An 18,502-nucleotide genomic window follows, 5' to 3' on the forward strand; every position below is an offset into this window, starting at 1 on the left:
GATTGTTCCAGAAAGTGTATTTGGGTGGAACTGGAGTACAGAGCAGAACTTGGAGCCACGTGAGAAAAGGCCAGAAATGGGGGGCTGCTCCCCCCCTCTTCTGAGACTGAGAGGCTGGAACCTGATCCTGGGGCAGGGTTGGCTCCAGGACCCTTCTGGGGATGTGTAGGGCAGGGGCAAGGAGCCAGGCATCGGGGCAGAGGCTGAGGCAGCTGGAAGCCAGGGGTCACGGAGAGTCTGGGTTCCAAGTATCAGCGCTAAGTGGCTATGCTGACGATTCTGCAGCCCCTCACACCCTGTCACGGGGAAGACATTGTCCTTGAGGTATCGGTGGTCCCACAAAAGGCAAGGAAAGCTCTCGAGGGACCACTCAGGCCTCATAAGCCCATCGACGCTGGGCAGCAGGCAGGATTCCAGCAGCTGTGGGGATGCGGGATGCCAGAGTGGCCACCACCTGGGCAGCTGAGGCCAAACCATGTAGGAAGGCAGGCAGGAGACCCTTCTCGGGAGGGAGAGGACTTCCCTAAGTTCAGATGACCCGGGGAGGGCCCAACTAGACTTGAGAAGGTAGTCCCCTGGAGGGGATCGGAAGGAAGGGACCAGACTGGGAGGCTGTGGAAGCTGAGGTGTCAGGTGCAGGGCTCGGGCAGCAATGAGTCAAGTGCCACCTGGCCCTCCCCTCCCCCAGGTGGCCACAAGAATTGCCAGTCCCCAGGGGAGGTTCACGTTGATCCTCATCCCCCTCTCATCATCAGCTGCCTCGGTAGGAACCCAGAGTGTGGGGGGGTGGGGGCATCCCAGGAGGATCACAGGTGTTGGGTATCCAACTGGGGCAGCTCAGGGGGCTGATCAGGAGCCTTCTTTTCTGAAGTGTCTGCATCCTTCTGGTCACCAGCTGGGGCTGGAACAGGGGCGTCATCTGGAAATAGAGGGAGGCGATGGTAGCACTAGGCACTCCAGCTCCTTCCTCCCTCAGACCCAAGAATGGGCCACAGCTCCCTCCCCCCCGGGGTGCCCAGGCTCCCCCATCCCCAGCACCTGTGTCCGGGTGGAACTGGAGCTGTCCCTCTGGGCCAGGGGCTGGGCTGTTCTGGTTTTGTTGTTGCTGTTTTCTTTGTTCCATTTGCAGAACAGCCTGCAATAGGCAGGGGAGATTGCACAGGCAAGAGGGGATAAGGCCAGGTCTCCATGGCAACTTGCTAAGTGGTCCTGAACCCAGCTTTTTTTTTTTTTTTTTTCTCCTCTCTCACCAAGAGTTGGCTTCATAGCTTGGGTCAGACTTTGGGACAGAGAAGACTTCACTGAACCCTTGCTGAGTCTAACCTCCTCCTCCCTGCTTGGCCTCCCAACCACCTCCACCACCACTCTCCTGCTTAGAGCTGCACTGCCCTTATCCAACATGGCACCCAGAGCTGTCAGGGATGGAGACATCTGCCCTTACTCAAGATGGCAGCCACTGCCTGAACATCTACTAGTGATGAACAAAGTGGCTGCAGGCCTTCCCAGCCTCTGGACACACAAGGACAAAGGCCACCAGTGCTCAGAGAATGGGCCCAGCCTCCCTGGCCAGTCACCTGCTGCAACTCTCTCTTCTGGGCCTCCAGGCGGCCCTGAGAGCGCCCTAGGGCCTCCGTCTCCTGGCTGAGGCGCTGTGCCTTGGCATTCAGCTCTGCCTCCCGGGCAGCCAGCTCCTCCTCAAAACGCCTTAGTTCCTCCTCCGTGTAGGCAGGGTGCATCTCCACTGTCTGCAAGGAGGTGGGGGAAGGGGCCATCAGCAGGGTCAGGTCAGCCTTGGCCCACCCCCATTGGGTTGGAGGGGGTTTCAGATAACAGAGGTTTGGGGGAGGCTGGGAGGCCCAGGATACATATGCCAATGGAAGGGATCTGAGGGGAAGCTGAGGAGGGTGATAAAGACCCAGAGAAAGGGGAGAACAGAGATGTAGAGGGGGACAGAGACAGAACCCAGAGATAGAAGGAGGCAGAGACCCAGAGAGTTCAGAGAAGAGGTCAGAAACCCAGAAAGAAGGGTTAGAGCCAGGGGAGAGAGGTTTCAGGACTCAGATAATCCTCCATGGCCTCACCTCCCAGCCCTCCCCGGTGTCCCCAAACTCCTTCCTCTGGGTGGATGCGAGGAACTCCTCCAGGGTTACAAGACGGTCCTGGTTGGTGTCCACCTGGGGAGCCAGGGTAAGTGACAGAGTTGATCCTCACTTCGCCCCTGCCCCCACCCTCCCCATGACCACCAGCCCCTCTACTCCCATCTCACATTCTTCATCACGTGCTCCCTCATACGAAGCCGCTCCTCCTCCATCTCCCGCATGTCATCTTCTTCATTCTTTGGGTCATACACCTTCTCCAGCTGCACCAGGGTCAAGCGAGAGGCAGGACATATTGAGGGGTCCAGAGCAACCTCTCACCTAGGCTACTCATCCACACAACCAGGCAACTTAAACTCCCAGAAGTCCTTGGGGGCACCTGGCCTCTCCTGGTAGCCTGTGTTTGCCCCAGAGGCTGCTGGGAGTTGTACTTTCCCCTGAGTTCACACCCAGGGAACTCCTGTGAGGGGATGCACAGCTGATGTGGGCAGCCTCTGCACCCATGGCTTCCAAAATGCTCACCTCCTTGGTGAAGAGGGCCTCTAGCTCTTGTTCATCCAGGACACCATCACTGTTGATATCTGAGGGGAAGACAACAATGTATCTTGGGGGACTGAGTATAGGATGGGTCAGGTCTCTGAGGGACCTAGCAGAGAAGGAACTGGGTGCTGATGTGGGCTCTGTTATTACAGCACAGGTATCTTTAGGTCTCCAACAATAGAATGACATCCTTCAGAGTTCAGTGCCCCATTGGCTCATTGCTAGGACAGCCCAGGTCCCTACCAACCAGGGTCCCAAGAATGGAATAAATGAAGGTGGACTTTACCAGGACTGTTCTTAGGGGTGGTTGTCATGCAGGACAACTTGATCTCTAACACCTGGCAATCTGGGTGCAGGATCAACCCCTCTGCCCTGGATGCAGGGGTGTCAGAGGCCTCTGCTTCCTAGAGAAACAAGCCAGAGGAACCTCTTCCTGCCACCCAGCTTGTACAGCTCCAGTGCTCCAGGCTTCTCAGCCAAGTGAGCTATGCTAACTGTCCTCCTTCCCCTGCTGCCTCAGGTCAGCTTCCACACTGGTCCTTCAGAGATGGCCAGTAACCTTGACCTTGCAAATCCAATGGTTAATTTTTTTTTTTTAAAGATTTTATTTTTAAGCAATCTCCACACCGAGAGTGGGCCTCAAACTTACAACCCTGCAATCAAGAGTCACATGCTCCACTGACTGAGCCAGCTAGGCGCCCTGCCAATGGTTAATTTTTAACTTGTATTTTATTGGACTTTCTGCCTTTGGCTTCCAGAACATCATTCTCTCCTCTCAGGTGCTCCTCATTCTCCTTTGTTGGCTCTGTCCTCCTCCTGAATGCTACATATTGCTGTGCCCCAAGGCTCAGGCCTGGGACCTCTTGTCCACCTAATCTTTGAATCCAACATGATAGCCACTAGACACACAGGCTATTTATTTTACTTATTTTTAAAGATTTTTATTTGTTTATTCATAAGACACACAAAGAGAGGCAGAGATACCGGTAATGGGGGAAGCAGGCTCCCTGCAGGAAGCCTGATGTGGACCCCAGGATCATGACCTGAGAGCCAAAGGCAGACCTCAATCACTGAGCCACCCAGGTGCCCTGATAGGCCATTTAAATTTAAATCGATTGGGCAGTCCGGGTGGCTCAGCAGTTTAGCACGGCCTTCAGCCCAGGGTGTGATCCTGGAGACCCAGATACATGGAGCCTGTTTCTCCCTCTGCCTGTATCTCTGCCTGCCCTCCCGCCCCCCCCCCCCCCATGTGTGTGTGTGTGTCTTTCATGAATAAATAAAATCTTTTTTTTTTTTTTTTTTTTTTTTTTTTATTATTTATTTATGATAGGCACACAGTGAGAGAGAGAGGCAGAGACACAGGCAGAGGGAGAAGCAGGCTCCATGCACCGGGAGCCCGACGTGGGATTCGATCCTGGGTCTCCAGGATCGCGCCCTGGGCCAAAGGCAGGCGCCAAACCGCTGCGCCACCCAGGGATCCCGAATAAATAAAATCTTAAAAAAAAATTTTTTAAAACGATCAAGATAAAAATTTCAGTTTATCAGTCCCACTTGTTACAGGTCAAGCATTCCGTGGCCACATGTAGCCAGTGGCTGCCATATTGGTGGCACAGAACATTTTCATCATTACAAAGAGTGTGATTGGCCAGCACTTCTTTGTATGGGTTGCTCTAGGCCCTCAGCTTCCAGTGCCATCAACACTGATATCTAACTGCCAACTCTCCTCTCCATGTAAGTGTCCAACAGACACCTCCAATTTAGCACGAATGGACCTAGTTCCCAATCTTCCCATAGGCTTGCTCTTCCCTCTTCATCCTTCCAGTTGCTCAAGTGAAATACCTTGGAGTCACACTTGACCCTTCTGTTCGCTTATAATTCTCATCCAGTCCATCTATGAGTCCTACCACCTTGACCTTCAAGATAAATCCAGAATCCAAACACTTCTCCCTCCTTCCCATGGTGCAGTCACTAGCTTCTCTGGCCTTCTCCTGGCTTTGGCCCTCACACATACAGCCTATCCTCCACACAGCAGACAGCTGGGTTATTATGTCGGCCCTTAAGGCAGGTGGTATCACATCCCAGAGAGAATAAAATCCAAATTCCTTAACCCAGCTGGATGGCTCTGAGCAATCTGGTTGCTGTTACCTTGAAAACCCAGGTTCACTCTTCCCCTGTGGGTATTTGTTGTTCCCTCTGCCTAGAACGTGCTACTCTCAAATATCTGCAAGGCTCAGACTCTCACCTCATTAAAGTCTAGGTTTAAACGTCATCTCTCTAGAACTGTACTGTTCAGGGACGTCTGGGTGGCTCAGTGCTTGAGCGTCTGCCTTTGGCTGAGATTGTGATCCTGGGGTCATGGGATCAAGTTCCGCCTCAGGCTTCCTGCGTGGAGCCTGCTTCTCCCTCTGCCTGTGTCTCTGCCTCTCTCTCTCAGTGCCTCTCATGAATAAATAAATAGAACCTTAAAAAAAAAAAATAGAACTGCACTGTCCGGTAGAGCCACTAGCCACAGGGGTCACATGAAATTTAAATTAATAACAGCCAAATACAATGAAAACTTGGGGTCCTTGACATGATGCTAAATCAAATAAGCTGGTCCCAAGCAAGACAAACGCTGTATGATTCCATTTATATGAAGTAGCTAGAATAATCCAGTTCACAGAGACGGCACCAAGAAGAGAGGTGGCTGGGGGCTGGTAGGGGAGGAGTAACAGGGAGTTGGTGATTAACAGAGTTTTCATTTTGAGAGGATGAAAAAAGGGTCACCTGAGTGGCTCAGTTAGTTAAGAGTCTGCCTTTGGTTCAGGTCACGATCTCGGGGTCTCGGGATCCAGCCCCATGTCAGGCTCTCTGCTCAGTGGGGGTCTGCCTCTCCTTCTCCCTCTGCCCCTCCCCTTCCTCATGCTCTTTCTCTCTCTAATATATAAATAAAATCTTTATATTAAAAAAAAAAAGGATGAAAAGAATTCTTGAGATGGGTTGCCCAACAATATGAGTGTCCTTAACATTACTGACTTATACACTTAAATATGGCTGAAGATGAGACATTTTATGTTAAGTGTATTTTACCATAATTACATATTTAAAAAAAATTCAGGTCTCAAAACTAAAAAAAGAATTCAATTCCTCGTTATATTTCAAGAGCTCAGTAGCCACATGGGGCTGGTATATGATACATTCTAGGCCTTAAGCCCCTCTATCCTCTTTTCCATGGTACTTATCACTTATCACGCCCGAGATGCTATTATCGAACCCACTTCATTGACTGTGGAATACAACCCCCCGCCCCCATTTTATTATCCCTAAGACCAGGGGGCATCTTGTCATCGGTGGTGTGTTAGTTTAATGGGCACCTTATGGAAAAATTCTAGAATAGCTTACACTATCCAGTTTTTTAGACTCTGAAATACAGAGTTCTCTGTTTGCATGATCACTGGCTATGTGAGAGGGGGGAATCTTTGTTTTGTTCACAGTAGATCCACAGGGTTTCTGTGAAGCTTGGTCTTTAGAGGGAACTTAGTAAATGTTCACTGAATGAATGAAGCAGAGCCTGGTTAGCTCTGTCGTGCTTGCAGCTTCTGGGTCAGTGTCCTAGGCATAGCTGGGGGCAGGGGAGGGGTTGGCAACCCTGGGTTAGGTTGCTAGAGAGGAGGAGAATGAAGGGAGATGTGCCTCTGAACCACCAGAAAAGGTGCTTCTAAGTCCCTGGAGGCTGGCTTATTAGGGAGCAGCTCACTTTTGGCAATAGGGCTTCTGGCAGGGACCAGGGATTTTGGGCTACTGTGGGAGAGGGGCCCAGCCTGGCCAAGCCTGGATAGCTCAGTTTGCGGATATCAGTCCTGAGAACTGAGAAGTCTGGTGTATTCCAGAATAGAGGCCTAGCTCTTCTACAGAAGATCCTAGCAATGGGGAGGGGTGCAGCCTTCTAGACCAACAGGAGGGATGGGATCAGACCTCTTTGGCCTGCCTAAGCACCACTGAGATGGGGAGATCTCTTTTTAGTACTCAGGTCCCGGAAAGGACAGAACCTCAGGGTTCAGCCCAGGTCTTGGGGCTCCTCCCCACCTTACCATGCAGTATGAAGAAGGTCTTAGGGTTAAACCTGTTGGGGTCCAATCCATCCAGCTCCTCCCACACCTCCTTCAACTGGGCTTGGCTGCCCTGTGGAGGCGAGAGCCAGGGGCTCATGAGCAAGAAGTCTAAGTCCCCCCCATCCCTCAAATGTCATTTCCCTCAAGCAAGAAAACTAAAATAAATAAATAATTAAAAATTAAAAAAACCCTGCAAGTCCCAGCAGCCCCAGGGGTGGCTGGGCATATTTAAAGGGACTTTTGACCTCAGGGTCTGCTGGGAATTGTAATTGTTTAACTACTTTCTCCTCTTGCAGTGCTTGGAGAGTTGGACTTCATGGGGGGTAGGCACATATAGGGGTTCTTACAGGTACATTGACTTTGGGGTGCTCTCGGTGCCGGCGCTGTTGTTCTTCTAGCTTCCTCTCTGCCTCCTTGCGCTGCTCCTCACCCAGTGACTCCAGATAACGGCGTCTCTCGTGTTCCTTGAGCATCTCGTAGCGTTTGAACTCTTCATGATGGGCCGCATCATACTGCGCCAGGTCCCGGGTGGCCTGGGAAAAGATAGACCGCCATTCTCATCCCACTGCCATGCCCAGGCCCTAATTTCAACCTCCAAATTCCGGCCCTCAGCCTTAAATCTGGTCAGGGGCTGCCCCAACCTCCACCCAGTCCTGGGTTCCATGTCCTGAGCTCACTTCTTGATCTCTATGACCTACTCTTGCCCCATAACACAGCTGCCTCTATTTGTTCAGAAGAGATTAGAATGGTTACACAATAACAACTTTTCTTTTTAAGTTTATTTATTTAAGTAATCTCTATACCCAACATGAGGCTCGAACTCCCAACCCTCTGATATCAAGGGCCCCATGGTCTTGTGACTGAGCCAGCCAAGCACCCCTACATGGTAACAACATCAACCTATCTCTTTCAAGTCCTCTGCAATCTCAGGATCTTGGGGGAATAGGGGCACCTGGCTGGCTCAGTTGGTGGAGCATGCGACTCTTGATCTTGGGGTTGTGAGTTCGAGCCCCACACTGAGTATAGAGATTACCTAAAATACATAAAATAAAATAAATATTTTGGAGAAATAAACAGTAAGAAACACACTTAAGAGATGGACTTAATAGGGAAAGCAGTCCAGCTAGGTGATAAAGAATGCTAGGTCTCTAATTACTCTGCCCAGGGTTCAAATCCAGACTCTGCTGTGTGAACAAATCCCACCAGGCTGTGTGATCTTGGGCAAGTTACTCAGCTTCACTGTGCCTCAGTTGCTTCCTCTGTAAGCTGGAGATAGCAATACGGCACTCAGTTGAATAGTATCCCCCCCACCCTCAATTCATGTCCACTCAGAATGTCGGAATGTGAACTCATTTGGAAATAGGATCTTTGTAGATTTACCTAGTTACCATGAGGTCCTACCAGATTAGAGTAGGCCGAAAACCCAAGTGAGTGGTGTCTTTGTAAGGGAGACTATAGAGAAGATACAGAGAGACACAACAAGAACACCATGGAGGCAGAGGCTGGAGCAATGGGCTTACACAATGCAGAATGCTGGCAGCCTCTAGAATCTGGAAGAAGTAAGAAGTGGGTTCTTTCCTATAGCTTCTTCTTCTTCTTCTTTTTTTTTTTTTTTAAGATTTTATTTATTTATTTATGAGAGACACAGAGAGAGATGCAGAGACATAGGCAGAGGGAGAAGCAGGCTCCCTGTGGGGAGCCCAATGCGGGACTTGATCCCAGGACCCTAGGATCATGCCCTGAGCCACCTGAGCGTCCCCTTCCCTATAGCTTCTAAAGAGAGTACAGCTCTGCCAAAAACTTGGTTTTGGCTCCGTGATACTGATTTTGGACTTCAGGCCTCCAAAACTGTGAGAGAATATGTTTCTGTCTTATTTATTTATTTATTTATTTATTTATTTATTTATTTATTTATTTCTTAAAAAGTAATCTCTATAACCCAACATGGGGCTCAAACTCACAACCCTGAGATCAGGTCACACATTCTACAGCCAGGAACCCCACATTTCTGCTGTGCTAAGCCACTGAGCCAATGGTAACTTGTAACAGCAGCCATAGCAAATTAACACACCCAGGAAGATCCTTCTTGGCTTCTGATCTACGCTGTACAATAATTTCAAGTTGTTTTAAGCTACTAAATTCGTGGTAATTTGTTACAGGAAAGCATAGGAAACTAACGTAGCTGTTGTATTAGGAACAGGTTCTCAACCTGAGGTGACTGGTCCACAGGAGACCGTTGTCAATGTCTGAGGACATTTTTGGTCGTCACAGCGAGGCTGGCTCTACAGGTATCAATTGGTTAGAGAGCAGGGATGTGGCTAAACATCATACAATGCACAGATACCCCCACAACAAAGAATTATCTGGCCCCAAACATCAAGAATGATGAGTTGAGAAGTCCTGCTGATAAGCTTGGAAGGCAGAAGCAGGGAACCCAGTGAGGAAGCGGTTATGAGAAATGATGGGAGTTGAAACTAGGAGAATGACAGTGGGGCTGGAAAAAAGTAGAATGTTCTGTAATGTTCTGGAAACGACTAGTAAAAAAAACAAAAAACAAAAAACAAAAACAAACAAACAAACAAACAAAAAACCAAAAAACCCGACCTGAGGCTCACAGACTGAGCCCAATGCCAGGAAGAGCCTCGAATGGCTGCTATTATCTTTTTGGCCACTAGATAGAGCTCCAGTAGGCCAGAGAAGCAGAGCTCAGTCCTAGTGGTGGCTGGCTCTGGCTTTGTCCTGGCGGTGCAGGGGACCCCTGGAATGAAAGTGAGCAGGGGAGAAGCAGAGGCAGGTCTGGGCATCCCCTTCAACTCCCCACCCCCAGCGCCCTTGTCCTTCCCCTTGAGGCTGGGCTGGAGATCCCATATCTCAGGGAAGGACTCTATTAGTTCCTACAGCCTCGATAACAAATTATACATTTGGTGGCTTAAAATAACACACACTCGGGGGCACCTGGCTGGCTTAGTCTGCCAGGCATGCAACTCTTTTTTTTTTTTTTTTTTAAAGGTTTTATTTATTTATTCATGAGAGACACAGAGACAGAGAGAGGCAGAGACACAGGCAGAGGGAGAAGCAGGCTCCATGCACCGGGAGCCCGACGTGGGATTCGATCCCGGGTCTCCAGGATCGCGCCCTGGGCCAAAGGCAGGCGCCAAACCGCTGCGCCACCCAGGGACCCCAGGCATGCAACTCTTGATCTCAAGGTTGTGAGTTCAAGCCCCACACTGGGTGTGGAGCCTAGTAAAAAAGGAAGAAAGAAAGAAAAAATAAAACGAAATAATATGCATTTATTATTTTATAGTACAGAGGCTAGAGATGTGAAATTAGTTTCACGTCGCTCACATTGCAGTGGTGGCCAAACTGTACTCCCTCTGGAGACTAGGGGACAATCCCTTTCTTTGCCTCTTCTAGTTTCTAGAGCTGCCTTCCATCCTTGCAGCTTCTTCCTCCACCTGCAAAGCCAGCAGTGGAGCATCTTGCCTCGGTGGTCACAATGCCACCTCCTACTGCGGTCAAATCTCCCTCTGAGATGACATGTAGGGCCCACCTGGGTAACCCACAAGCTCAAGACTCTCAGCTTATGATTAAAATCTCTTTTGCCAGGTGAGGTCAGGTACCACAGGTTCCACAGATTAGGATGTGTAGGGTGTGACATCTTTGGTCGGGGGGCATTATTCTGCCGCTCACGAGGACACAGGGGGGACAGCCTCCCCCTTCCCCCAAATCATATGGGAAGGGCAAAGCCAAGATCCCTGAGAAGGGATCTGAAACCAGGTCTGGGGAACGCCTGGTGGCTTAGTGGTTGAGCGTCTGCCATCGGTTCAGTGCGTGATCCTGGAATCCAGGCTCGAGTCCCGCATCGGGCTCCATGGAGCCTGCTTCTCCTTCTGCCTGTGTCTCTGCCTCTCTCTCTCTGTGTCTCCCATGAATAAATAAATAAATCTTAAAAAAAAAAAAAAAGAAAAAAGATACCAGGTCTGAATGGAGCTCAGCCCCATCCTGCCTATACCTTCAAGTCCACAGAGAGAATATGGGGAGGGCTTTTGGGCACCACCTGGGCCTCTGCAGCCACCAGCCTCAGAGAACACCAGGCAGGGCTGGGTGGGCTCATGTCCCAGGCTCCATTCCCTTCTCCCCTTCCACAAAGCCTCTTTTTATCCTCTGCCTTTAGGCCCCCCCTCACACTACCGTCTGGATCAGCAGCTCCAGGTCCCGGGCCTCAAAGGTGTGCTGATTCTGAGGGTCCAGGTGTTCAAACTGCTTCAGGAGGCTCAGGTGATCCAACTGTACATCTGGATGAGGGAGAAGTATTTAAAACAAAACAAAACAAAAACTCACGGAATGTTCTTTCTTTCAAAATCCCTATTGTGGGCTAGATGTGCTCTAAAGGAGTCATAGAGTGCCCTGGGAAAACCCAGAAGATGGCCTGAACGAGCCAGAGGCAATCAGAGAGGGCTTTTAGGAGGTGATGCCACAACTGATTCCGCTGCTTAAAATAACAATAACCATAATAATGATTAATGTGTATTGAGCACCCACTATATGCCAGGCTCTGCTTGAAACACATTCAATACAGTAATGCATTTACTTTTCACAAAAATCTTATGACAGAGATTCTATGATTATCTCTATTTTATGTATGTGAAAACTGAGGCCCAGAGAAGTGTCTTGGTCACCACTAATCTAGGAAGTGGCAGGGGCAGTAGTAGAAGCAGTTGCTGGGCTCCAGGGCACATAAACTCAAGCCCTGTTACCATTTTTTTGTGTTTTTTTTGTTTTGTTTTGTTTTGTTTTTTAAGATTTCATCTATTTATTCATCAGAGAGAGAGAGAGAGAGTCAGAGACACAAGCAGAGAGTCAGAGACACAAGCACAAGAGAGTCAGAGACACAAGCACAAGATCCGGGTCTCCAGGATCACACCCTGGGCTGAAGACGGCGCTAAACCGCTGAGCCACCAGGGCTGCCCCCCTGTTACCAGTTTAATTACACACCCTGAAACCCATTTGTTGGAATCCTAACCCCTAGGACTCCAGAATGCGACTTCACTGACAGAGGGGGTCTTCCCAGAAGTGATCAAGTTACAATGAGATCACAGGGTGGACCGAAATCCAATAGGACCCAAATCCCTTATAAAATGGAATATTTGGGGATGCCAATTGGCTCAGTGGTTGAGCATCTGCCTTTGGCTCAGGTGGTGATTCCAGGGTTCTGGGATCGAGTCCCTGCAGAGAACCTGTTTCTCCCTCTGCCTGTGTCTCTGCTGTGTGTGTGTGTGTGTGTGTGTGTGTGTGTGATGAATAAATAAAATCTTTAAAAAAAAAAGGGAAAATTTGAACACACAGGAAAGACAATTGGTGGAAGTCGGCCATCTACGAGGCAAAGGGAGAGACTCAGAACAGACCACTGTTAGAAGGCACCAATCTTGCCATAACTTGATCTTGGACTTCTGGCCTCCAGGGCTTGAGGCAATAGATCTCTGTTGCTAAAGCCACCCGCCCCCGTCTACGGTACTTGGTTACAGCAGCCTTAGCAAAGTCATGCAACCTTCCTGTATGAGACCCTCTTGGAACAGGACCCTGCTCACGCAGCACCTGTGGCATCTGGAAGTTTCCAAGCAGTAAAGAAGGGGTGGGGTTGCCAAGACGGAAGGGCGAGAACATGCACTCAACAGTCAGGCATTGACCAGACACACATCCCCCAAGGCCTCCAGATGTGAGTCAGGACCAGGCCGGCCTCCAGTGGCTACCGGTCTTGTGAGGGGTAAGAGACACAGGCAGCTGGGATCTTGAGCACCTGGGTGACCCCGGAAACATCTCTGGCCGGGCTGAGCCCAGAGGAGGGACATGCACTCAGGACACAGACATGGATCAGATTTCACGATGCAGGGACACCTGCGTGGTTCAGTGGTTGAGCATCTGCCTTTTGGCTCAGGGCGTGATCCCAGGGTCCTAGGATTGAGTCCCGCATCAGGCTCCCCACAGGGAGCCTGCTTCTCCCTTTGCCTATGTCTCTGCCTGTGTCTCTCATGAATAAATAAAATCTTAAAAAAAAAAACAAAAAAGGGGATCCCTGGGTGGCGCAGCGGTTTAGCGCCTGCCTTTGGCCCAGGGCGTGATCCTGGAGACCCGGGATCGAATCCCACATCAGGCTCCCGGTGCATGGAGCCTGCTTCTCCCTCTGCCTATGTCTCTGCCTCTCTCTCTCTCTCTCTGTGACTATCATAAATAAATGAAAAAAAAAAAAAAAAAAAAGATTTCATGATGCATTATTTATTTATGTGACAGACATGTGCTGAGCCCCCCATCCCCTGTACTGGGCCTCACATGGTCCCAGCAAGGTGGACACAACCAGAAGCAGACAGCAATGGGATCGGTTCCCCTCGCCCCCAGCACTCAGGAAAGAGAGAGACAACAATCACAGGATGAACACAAGGACCACAAGTCTGAAACGAATGGAGCCTCCTTCAGGCAACACCAAGGGTAGGACCCTCTGAAGTGGTGCCATCTGAGCTGAGATCGAAGCTCAGCCAGTCACGAAAAGAGCCCTAAAAAAGAATGTCCCAGGCAGAGGGAAGCACATGGGCCAAGGTCCAGAGGGGACAGAGCCACGCTGCACACCAGTGTTACTAAAAATGCTGACATGAGAGGGTCTAGAGAGGGCACCTGTGAAGGGAGGGGCAGAGCAGCAGTGATGGCTGTGGATTTGGGCCTGGGAGCACTGGGGAGCCATGGTGGGTTCTAAGCGGAGGAGGGACAGGATGTGGACTGGGTGCTATAGTGGGCTGCATAATGGCCCCCAAGATGCCCACGCCCTAAACCCTGGAACCTGTGAATATGAGATCTCTTGTGGCAAAAGGGACTTTGCAGATGTGATTAAGTTAAGGATCCTGAGATGGGGAGATTGTCCCGGCTTTCCCAGGAGAACTGATGTAATCACAAGGGTCCCTCTAAGAGGGAGGTGGGGGTGGCTGGGTGGCTCAGTCAGTGAAGTGTCCAACTCTTGATTTCAGCTCAGGTCATGATCTCAGGGTCATGAGATCAAGCCCCCTGAGCTGGGTTCCAAGCTCAGCACAGAGCCTGCTTCCTTTCTTCCTCTGCCCCTCCCCCTATTCATGCCCTCAGAGCTCTCGTGCTCTCTCTCTCAAATAAATAAATTAATTAAAAAAAAAAAAAAAAAGAGGGAGGCACAGGGGGACCCGACTACTGTAGAAGGCCACGAGATGGCTGAATACAAAGGCTACTCGGCCAACCTTGAGAATGTAGGAAGGGGCCACCTGCCAAGGAATGCAGCTCTAGCAGGTGGAAAAGACAAGGCAACAAACTCTCCCCTAGAGCCTCTGGGAGGAATGCAGCCCCACTGACACTTTGATTTTCACTGAGTGAAACTGATTTCAGATTCTGACCTCCCGAGTGTAAGGATATCAGTATGTGCTGTTTTAAGCCACTATATTCATGGTAACTTGCTACAGTGGCCAAAGGAAACTGCTACAGGTGTTAACAGGATCCCCCTGGCTGCTGATGAGGTATAAGGGGTGGGGTGGGTGGGGAAATAGGACATAAAGCAGGGGTGGGAGCAGGGAGTCCAAGGAGGAGGTGACTGTGTGATCCAAGCAGGATCCAATGGGCAGCAATGGATGTGCAAACTGGTCACTCTGGAGATGCTTTGAGTTGGTGAAGGAACAAATACTGAAGCACACAGCTTTTATCGTGATGGACACAATCGGAAGCAAATTCATAGGAAGTATTTTTCTCATTAGTGACAAAGGATGTTGAATTTATTAGAGATCAAATCAGACTCTGAAGCTAGTAATTAAAACAGCAGGACAGAGAAGGTGTGGGTCCGTACTCAGGCTGGCTTGGTCACCTTAGAGCTCCAGCACCTGCCTGATGCTCAGCACACAGCAGGACTTGTGACATGTTTGGCGAACGGATGGGTGGAGTCAGGTAGACTTGAAAACAGGGGTGCCTGGGTGGCTCAGTCGGTTAAGCATCTGACTTTGGATCTTGGGGTCCTGGGATCGAGCCCCACATTGGACTCCATGCTCAGAGGGGAGTCTGCTTCTCCTTCTCTCTCTGCCCTTCCCACCCCATTCATGTTCTCTCTCTCTCTCTTTCTCTCTCAAATAAATAATCTTAAAAAAAAAAAAAAAAGAAATGAAAACAAAGCCCAGCTCTCCTACTAACCCTCAAAGCCATCCACCAACACTCAGTGTCCCCATCCATAACACAAGGTGTCAGGAGATGAAAGGACAGGCCTAGGTCAATCTCAAGAGAGGGGGCACGTTCTTACATTTTGTCACACACGGTACCAGAACATACCACAGAGCTATATAGTAAGTATAACACCACGGTCCACAGTAGCCAAAGGGTGCAAACAATCCAGATACCCATCAACTGACGAATGGATAAAGCCAACATGGTCTGTTCATACAATGGAATATTACTTGGCCCTAAAGAGGAAGAAAGTGCTGACACATGCTACATTTCGGATGAACCTTGAAAACATTACGTGAAGTGAAAGTCAGACACAAAAGGTGGTAGGATTCCATTTATATGAAATATCCAGGAATAGGCAAATCCAGAAAGATAGGAAGTAGGTTACTGATTACAGGGGCTGGGTGGGGGGATTGGGGGAAGAGGGCAGAAGAGTTCAAGATTTGTTTTTGGGATGATTAAAATGCTCCAAATTCAACTTTGGTCATGGTTGTACACACCTGTGCATATACTAAAAACTGTTTAATTGTACCCGTTAAATGGCATATGAATTATATTTCAATAAAGCTATTTTATTTTTTTTATTTTTATTTTTTTATTTTTTTATTTTTTCAATAAAGCTATTTTAAAAAGAGTATGGTCCAGACACATGCTCCAACAACCCTAACTAGGAATGTCAGAAAAAGGGTGGGATCTTGGAATCTAAACCTGCCTCTCAGGGCACCTGGGTGGCTCAGTCAATGAGCATCTACCTTTGGCGCAGGGCGTGATCCTGGGGTCGTGGGATCGAGTTCCGCATAGGGCTCCCCACAGGGAGCCTGCTTCTCCCTTTGCCTGTGTGTGTGTCTCTCTCTCTGTGTGTCTCTCATGAATAAATAAATAAAATCTTAAAAAAAAAATTAAAATTAAATAAATAAAAAAATTAAAATTAAAAAACTGAAACTAAGAAACAAAAAACAACCTACCAACCTTATGTTAGCAGTAGATTGTTCTAGAAAGAAAACTCGATCAATGTTCTGTGCACATCTTATGGGGGGAGTTAGTGAGTCCCCTGGAAGGAGGCCATCCCACCTCACCCACCCCACCCACTCCACTTGCCCCTGCTTACTAGGCTCCTGCTCCGCATCCATCTTAGCCTTGAGCAGCATCCGCAGCCGAGACACCTCCTGTCGCTTGAGCTCATCCAGCTTGGTGCGGACATGGTGGCTGACAAAGTCCAGCTCCCGGCTCAGCTTTCCACTCTGCCCAAGTGGAGAGAGGGGACTGATCAGGCTGGGAGCCCGGAAGGGGGCACACTGGGCAGCCTCATCCTTTTTCTACCTTCTCTGGAACCTTCTACCAGCTGTCTGATGCCTGGAAGGCTTGACCCTTGCCCTACCCCCTCCCCCAGCCTCTGAGATAAGGTCCAGCCTTTCAGCCTGGCATTTGAGCCCCATTTTCCATCATCCATCAAATCACACTTGGTTCTAGCAACGCTCACAGGGCATCAGCCCCTATGCTCAAGGCTCTTTCCCACCTCCCGGCCTTTGCCTAGGATTGGTTGGTTCCTCTGCCTAGGATTCTCTCTCACCATCACTTTTCAAGCCTAAGCAGATCCTTACTGTCCTTCAAAACTCAAAGCACATGGCATCTCCCTTGGAAAGAACCTCCCAGCAACTCCCTGGCCCCCCTCCCTGCCGCCAGGTGCTTTCCCCGAGCTGCCCTCCTGTCACTTTAAATTAGGTCTCTGGGTGGCTCAGTGGTTGAATGTCTGCCTTTGGCTCAGGTCGTGATCCCAGGACCCTGGGATCAAGTCCTATATCTGGCTCCCCATAAGGAGCGTGCTTCTCCCTCTGCCTATGTCTCTGTCTCTCTCTGTGTGTCTCTCATGAATAAATAAATACAATCTTTAAAAAAAAAAAAAAAAAAAAAGGGCAGCCTGGGTGGCTCAGTGGTTTAGCGCCACCTTCAGCCCGGGGCACGATCCTAGAGACCCAGGATCGAGTCCCATGTTGGGCTCCCTGCATGGAGTCTGCTTCTCCCTCTGCCTGTGTCTCTGCCTCTCTCTCTCTCTCTCTCTCTCTCTCTGACTCTCATGAATAAATAAATAAAATCTTAAAAAAAAAAAAAAGATTTTGTGTGTTTCTCAGAGTTGCCCTCATCCCTCTCCTGCTCATAGGCCCCATGGCTCCCTGATGTCCCCAGGACAGAATTCCTGGGCCTGGCACTCAAGACCACACGCCCACCTCTCCAGCCCCATTTCCCCCTCTCCGTGCATCAGTGATCAGGGCTGGCAGACAGCTGAAGGTACCAGAATGCTTCATTTGTAGACACAGTTCCTGTCTGGCATGCCACTCCTTCGCACACACACACACACACACCCCGTGCCCCAGTGTTAACTTCTATACCATGGACATTTCCACTCAGGTTTCAAACCTCACTTGGGCAAAGGGCATCCTTGCCCTAGAAGTCCTTTCACTTGTCAGATTGGACTATGCCCTCCCTGGGGATCCCCAGCGCCCTCGGCTGTCATTCCTCAGGCTACTTTTTCAGTCACTTGAGACTCACATTGGGTCTCCCCAGCCCGCAGTGGCTGTGGCCCCTGAGAGGCCACAGGACACAGTGACCACAGTGATAGTCCTAACAACCTCAACCAGTCAAACATCTCCTCTGGGTCAAGCCCTGGGCTGGACTCCCTGGGCCAATCTTCTGATCCTGTCCCCAACCTCATTTTACAGATGGATCTACTGAGGCCCAGCAGGAGAACCCACTTGCCCGAGGTCCCTCAAATAGTGAGTATGCCAGCTATCAGGTCTCCCTACATCCTTTTCCTGCTCTGGGCCTCCAAACTGGAGCTGCCATTATTACCACCACCAAGAATGATGACTGACATTCACCACGGCCTTAGGATTTGAGGGAATGAGCACCTGAAGTAGGGATTTCCGCTGACCCATGCAACCACCTCTCACATCAGAGAAAATGTATTAGGGCTTGGGGTTCCTGAGAAAGAAACCAAGGCACAGAGGATACAGCTGCTTCTCCTGGAGCACATGAAGAGGAGCTGGGATTGTAAGTGGGCACCGTCCCATGCCACAACCTACCTGCCTGAATGGCCACTCTGTTTACAAGGTCACTTCCCAGTGGTATGACCTTGGGCCTGCTGTAGTGGAGTGAGGGGTCTGTACCTCACCTTTCCCAGCTGGACAGCAGGAGGCGCTGGGCTCTATGGTCTCTGGTGCTGCCAGTCCTTCACTGGTGGCCAGGTGGATGGGGACAGATGAAGACTCCTAGGAGGGCTGGGAGGTGTGGGGGGAGCAGGGCCACATTCCCATCAGGCCCTCTCCTGGACAGAGGTGTAGAGATTCAAGGAGGCTCCTCCAGGTGGGGCATTCCCACATGCACCTGAACCCAAAGGGGGTTATCTGTGTCTGTGTGGGGGTGTGCAATCAACCCCATCTCCTCATGGGGGAGGGCCCACATCTCCAGCCCTGCAGTGAGACTGGGCCTATCGGGAGGACAAACACTGCCACCAAGGTTTCTGTGTCCACCTTTGTAAAACGAGGGCAGTCTTATCCCCCT

The 18,502-nt window shown here is 50.0% G+C and overlaps 1 protein-coding gene across 1 annotated transcript in view; it reads right to left on the reverse strand.

Moving 5' to 3' along the window:
* The window catches only part of NUCB1 (nucleobindin 1), a 22,583-nt gene continuing 4,081 nt past the window's right edge, over positions 1 to 18,502 (reverse strand). The window contains exons 4-13 of the mRNA XM_038528315.1: positions 16,053 to 16,185; positions 10,919 to 11,022; positions 7,075 to 7,260; positions 6,707 to 6,797; positions 2,619 to 2,677; positions 2,267 to 2,359; positions 2,082 to 2,174; positions 1,575 to 1,745; positions 1,039 to 1,135; positions 1 to 919 (exon numbers count right to left, since the gene is read on the reverse strand). Coding sequence (XP_038384243.1) covers positions 807 to 919; positions 1,039 to 1,135; positions 1,575 to 1,745; positions 2,082 to 2,174; positions 2,267 to 2,359; positions 2,619 to 2,677; positions 6,707 to 6,797; positions 7,075 to 7,260; positions 10,919 to 11,022; positions 16,053 to 16,185 — 1,140 coding nt within the window. The 3' untranslated portion in view covers positions 1 to 806. The remainder of the gene's footprint in view (positions 920 to 1,038; positions 1,136 to 1,574; positions 1,746 to 2,081; positions 2,175 to 2,266; positions 2,360 to 2,618; positions 2,678 to 6,706; positions 6,798 to 7,074; positions 7,261 to 10,918; positions 11,023 to 16,052; positions 16,186 to 18,502) is intronic.

Source organism: Canis lupus, chromosome 1 (genome assembly GCF_011100685.1).
Source record: "Canis lupus familiaris isolate Mischka breed German Shepherd chromosome 1, alternate assembly UU_Cfam_GSD_1.0, whole genome shotgun sequence".
Taxonomy (NCBI): Eukaryota; Metazoa; Chordata; class Mammalia; order Carnivora; family Canidae; genus Canis; species Canis lupus.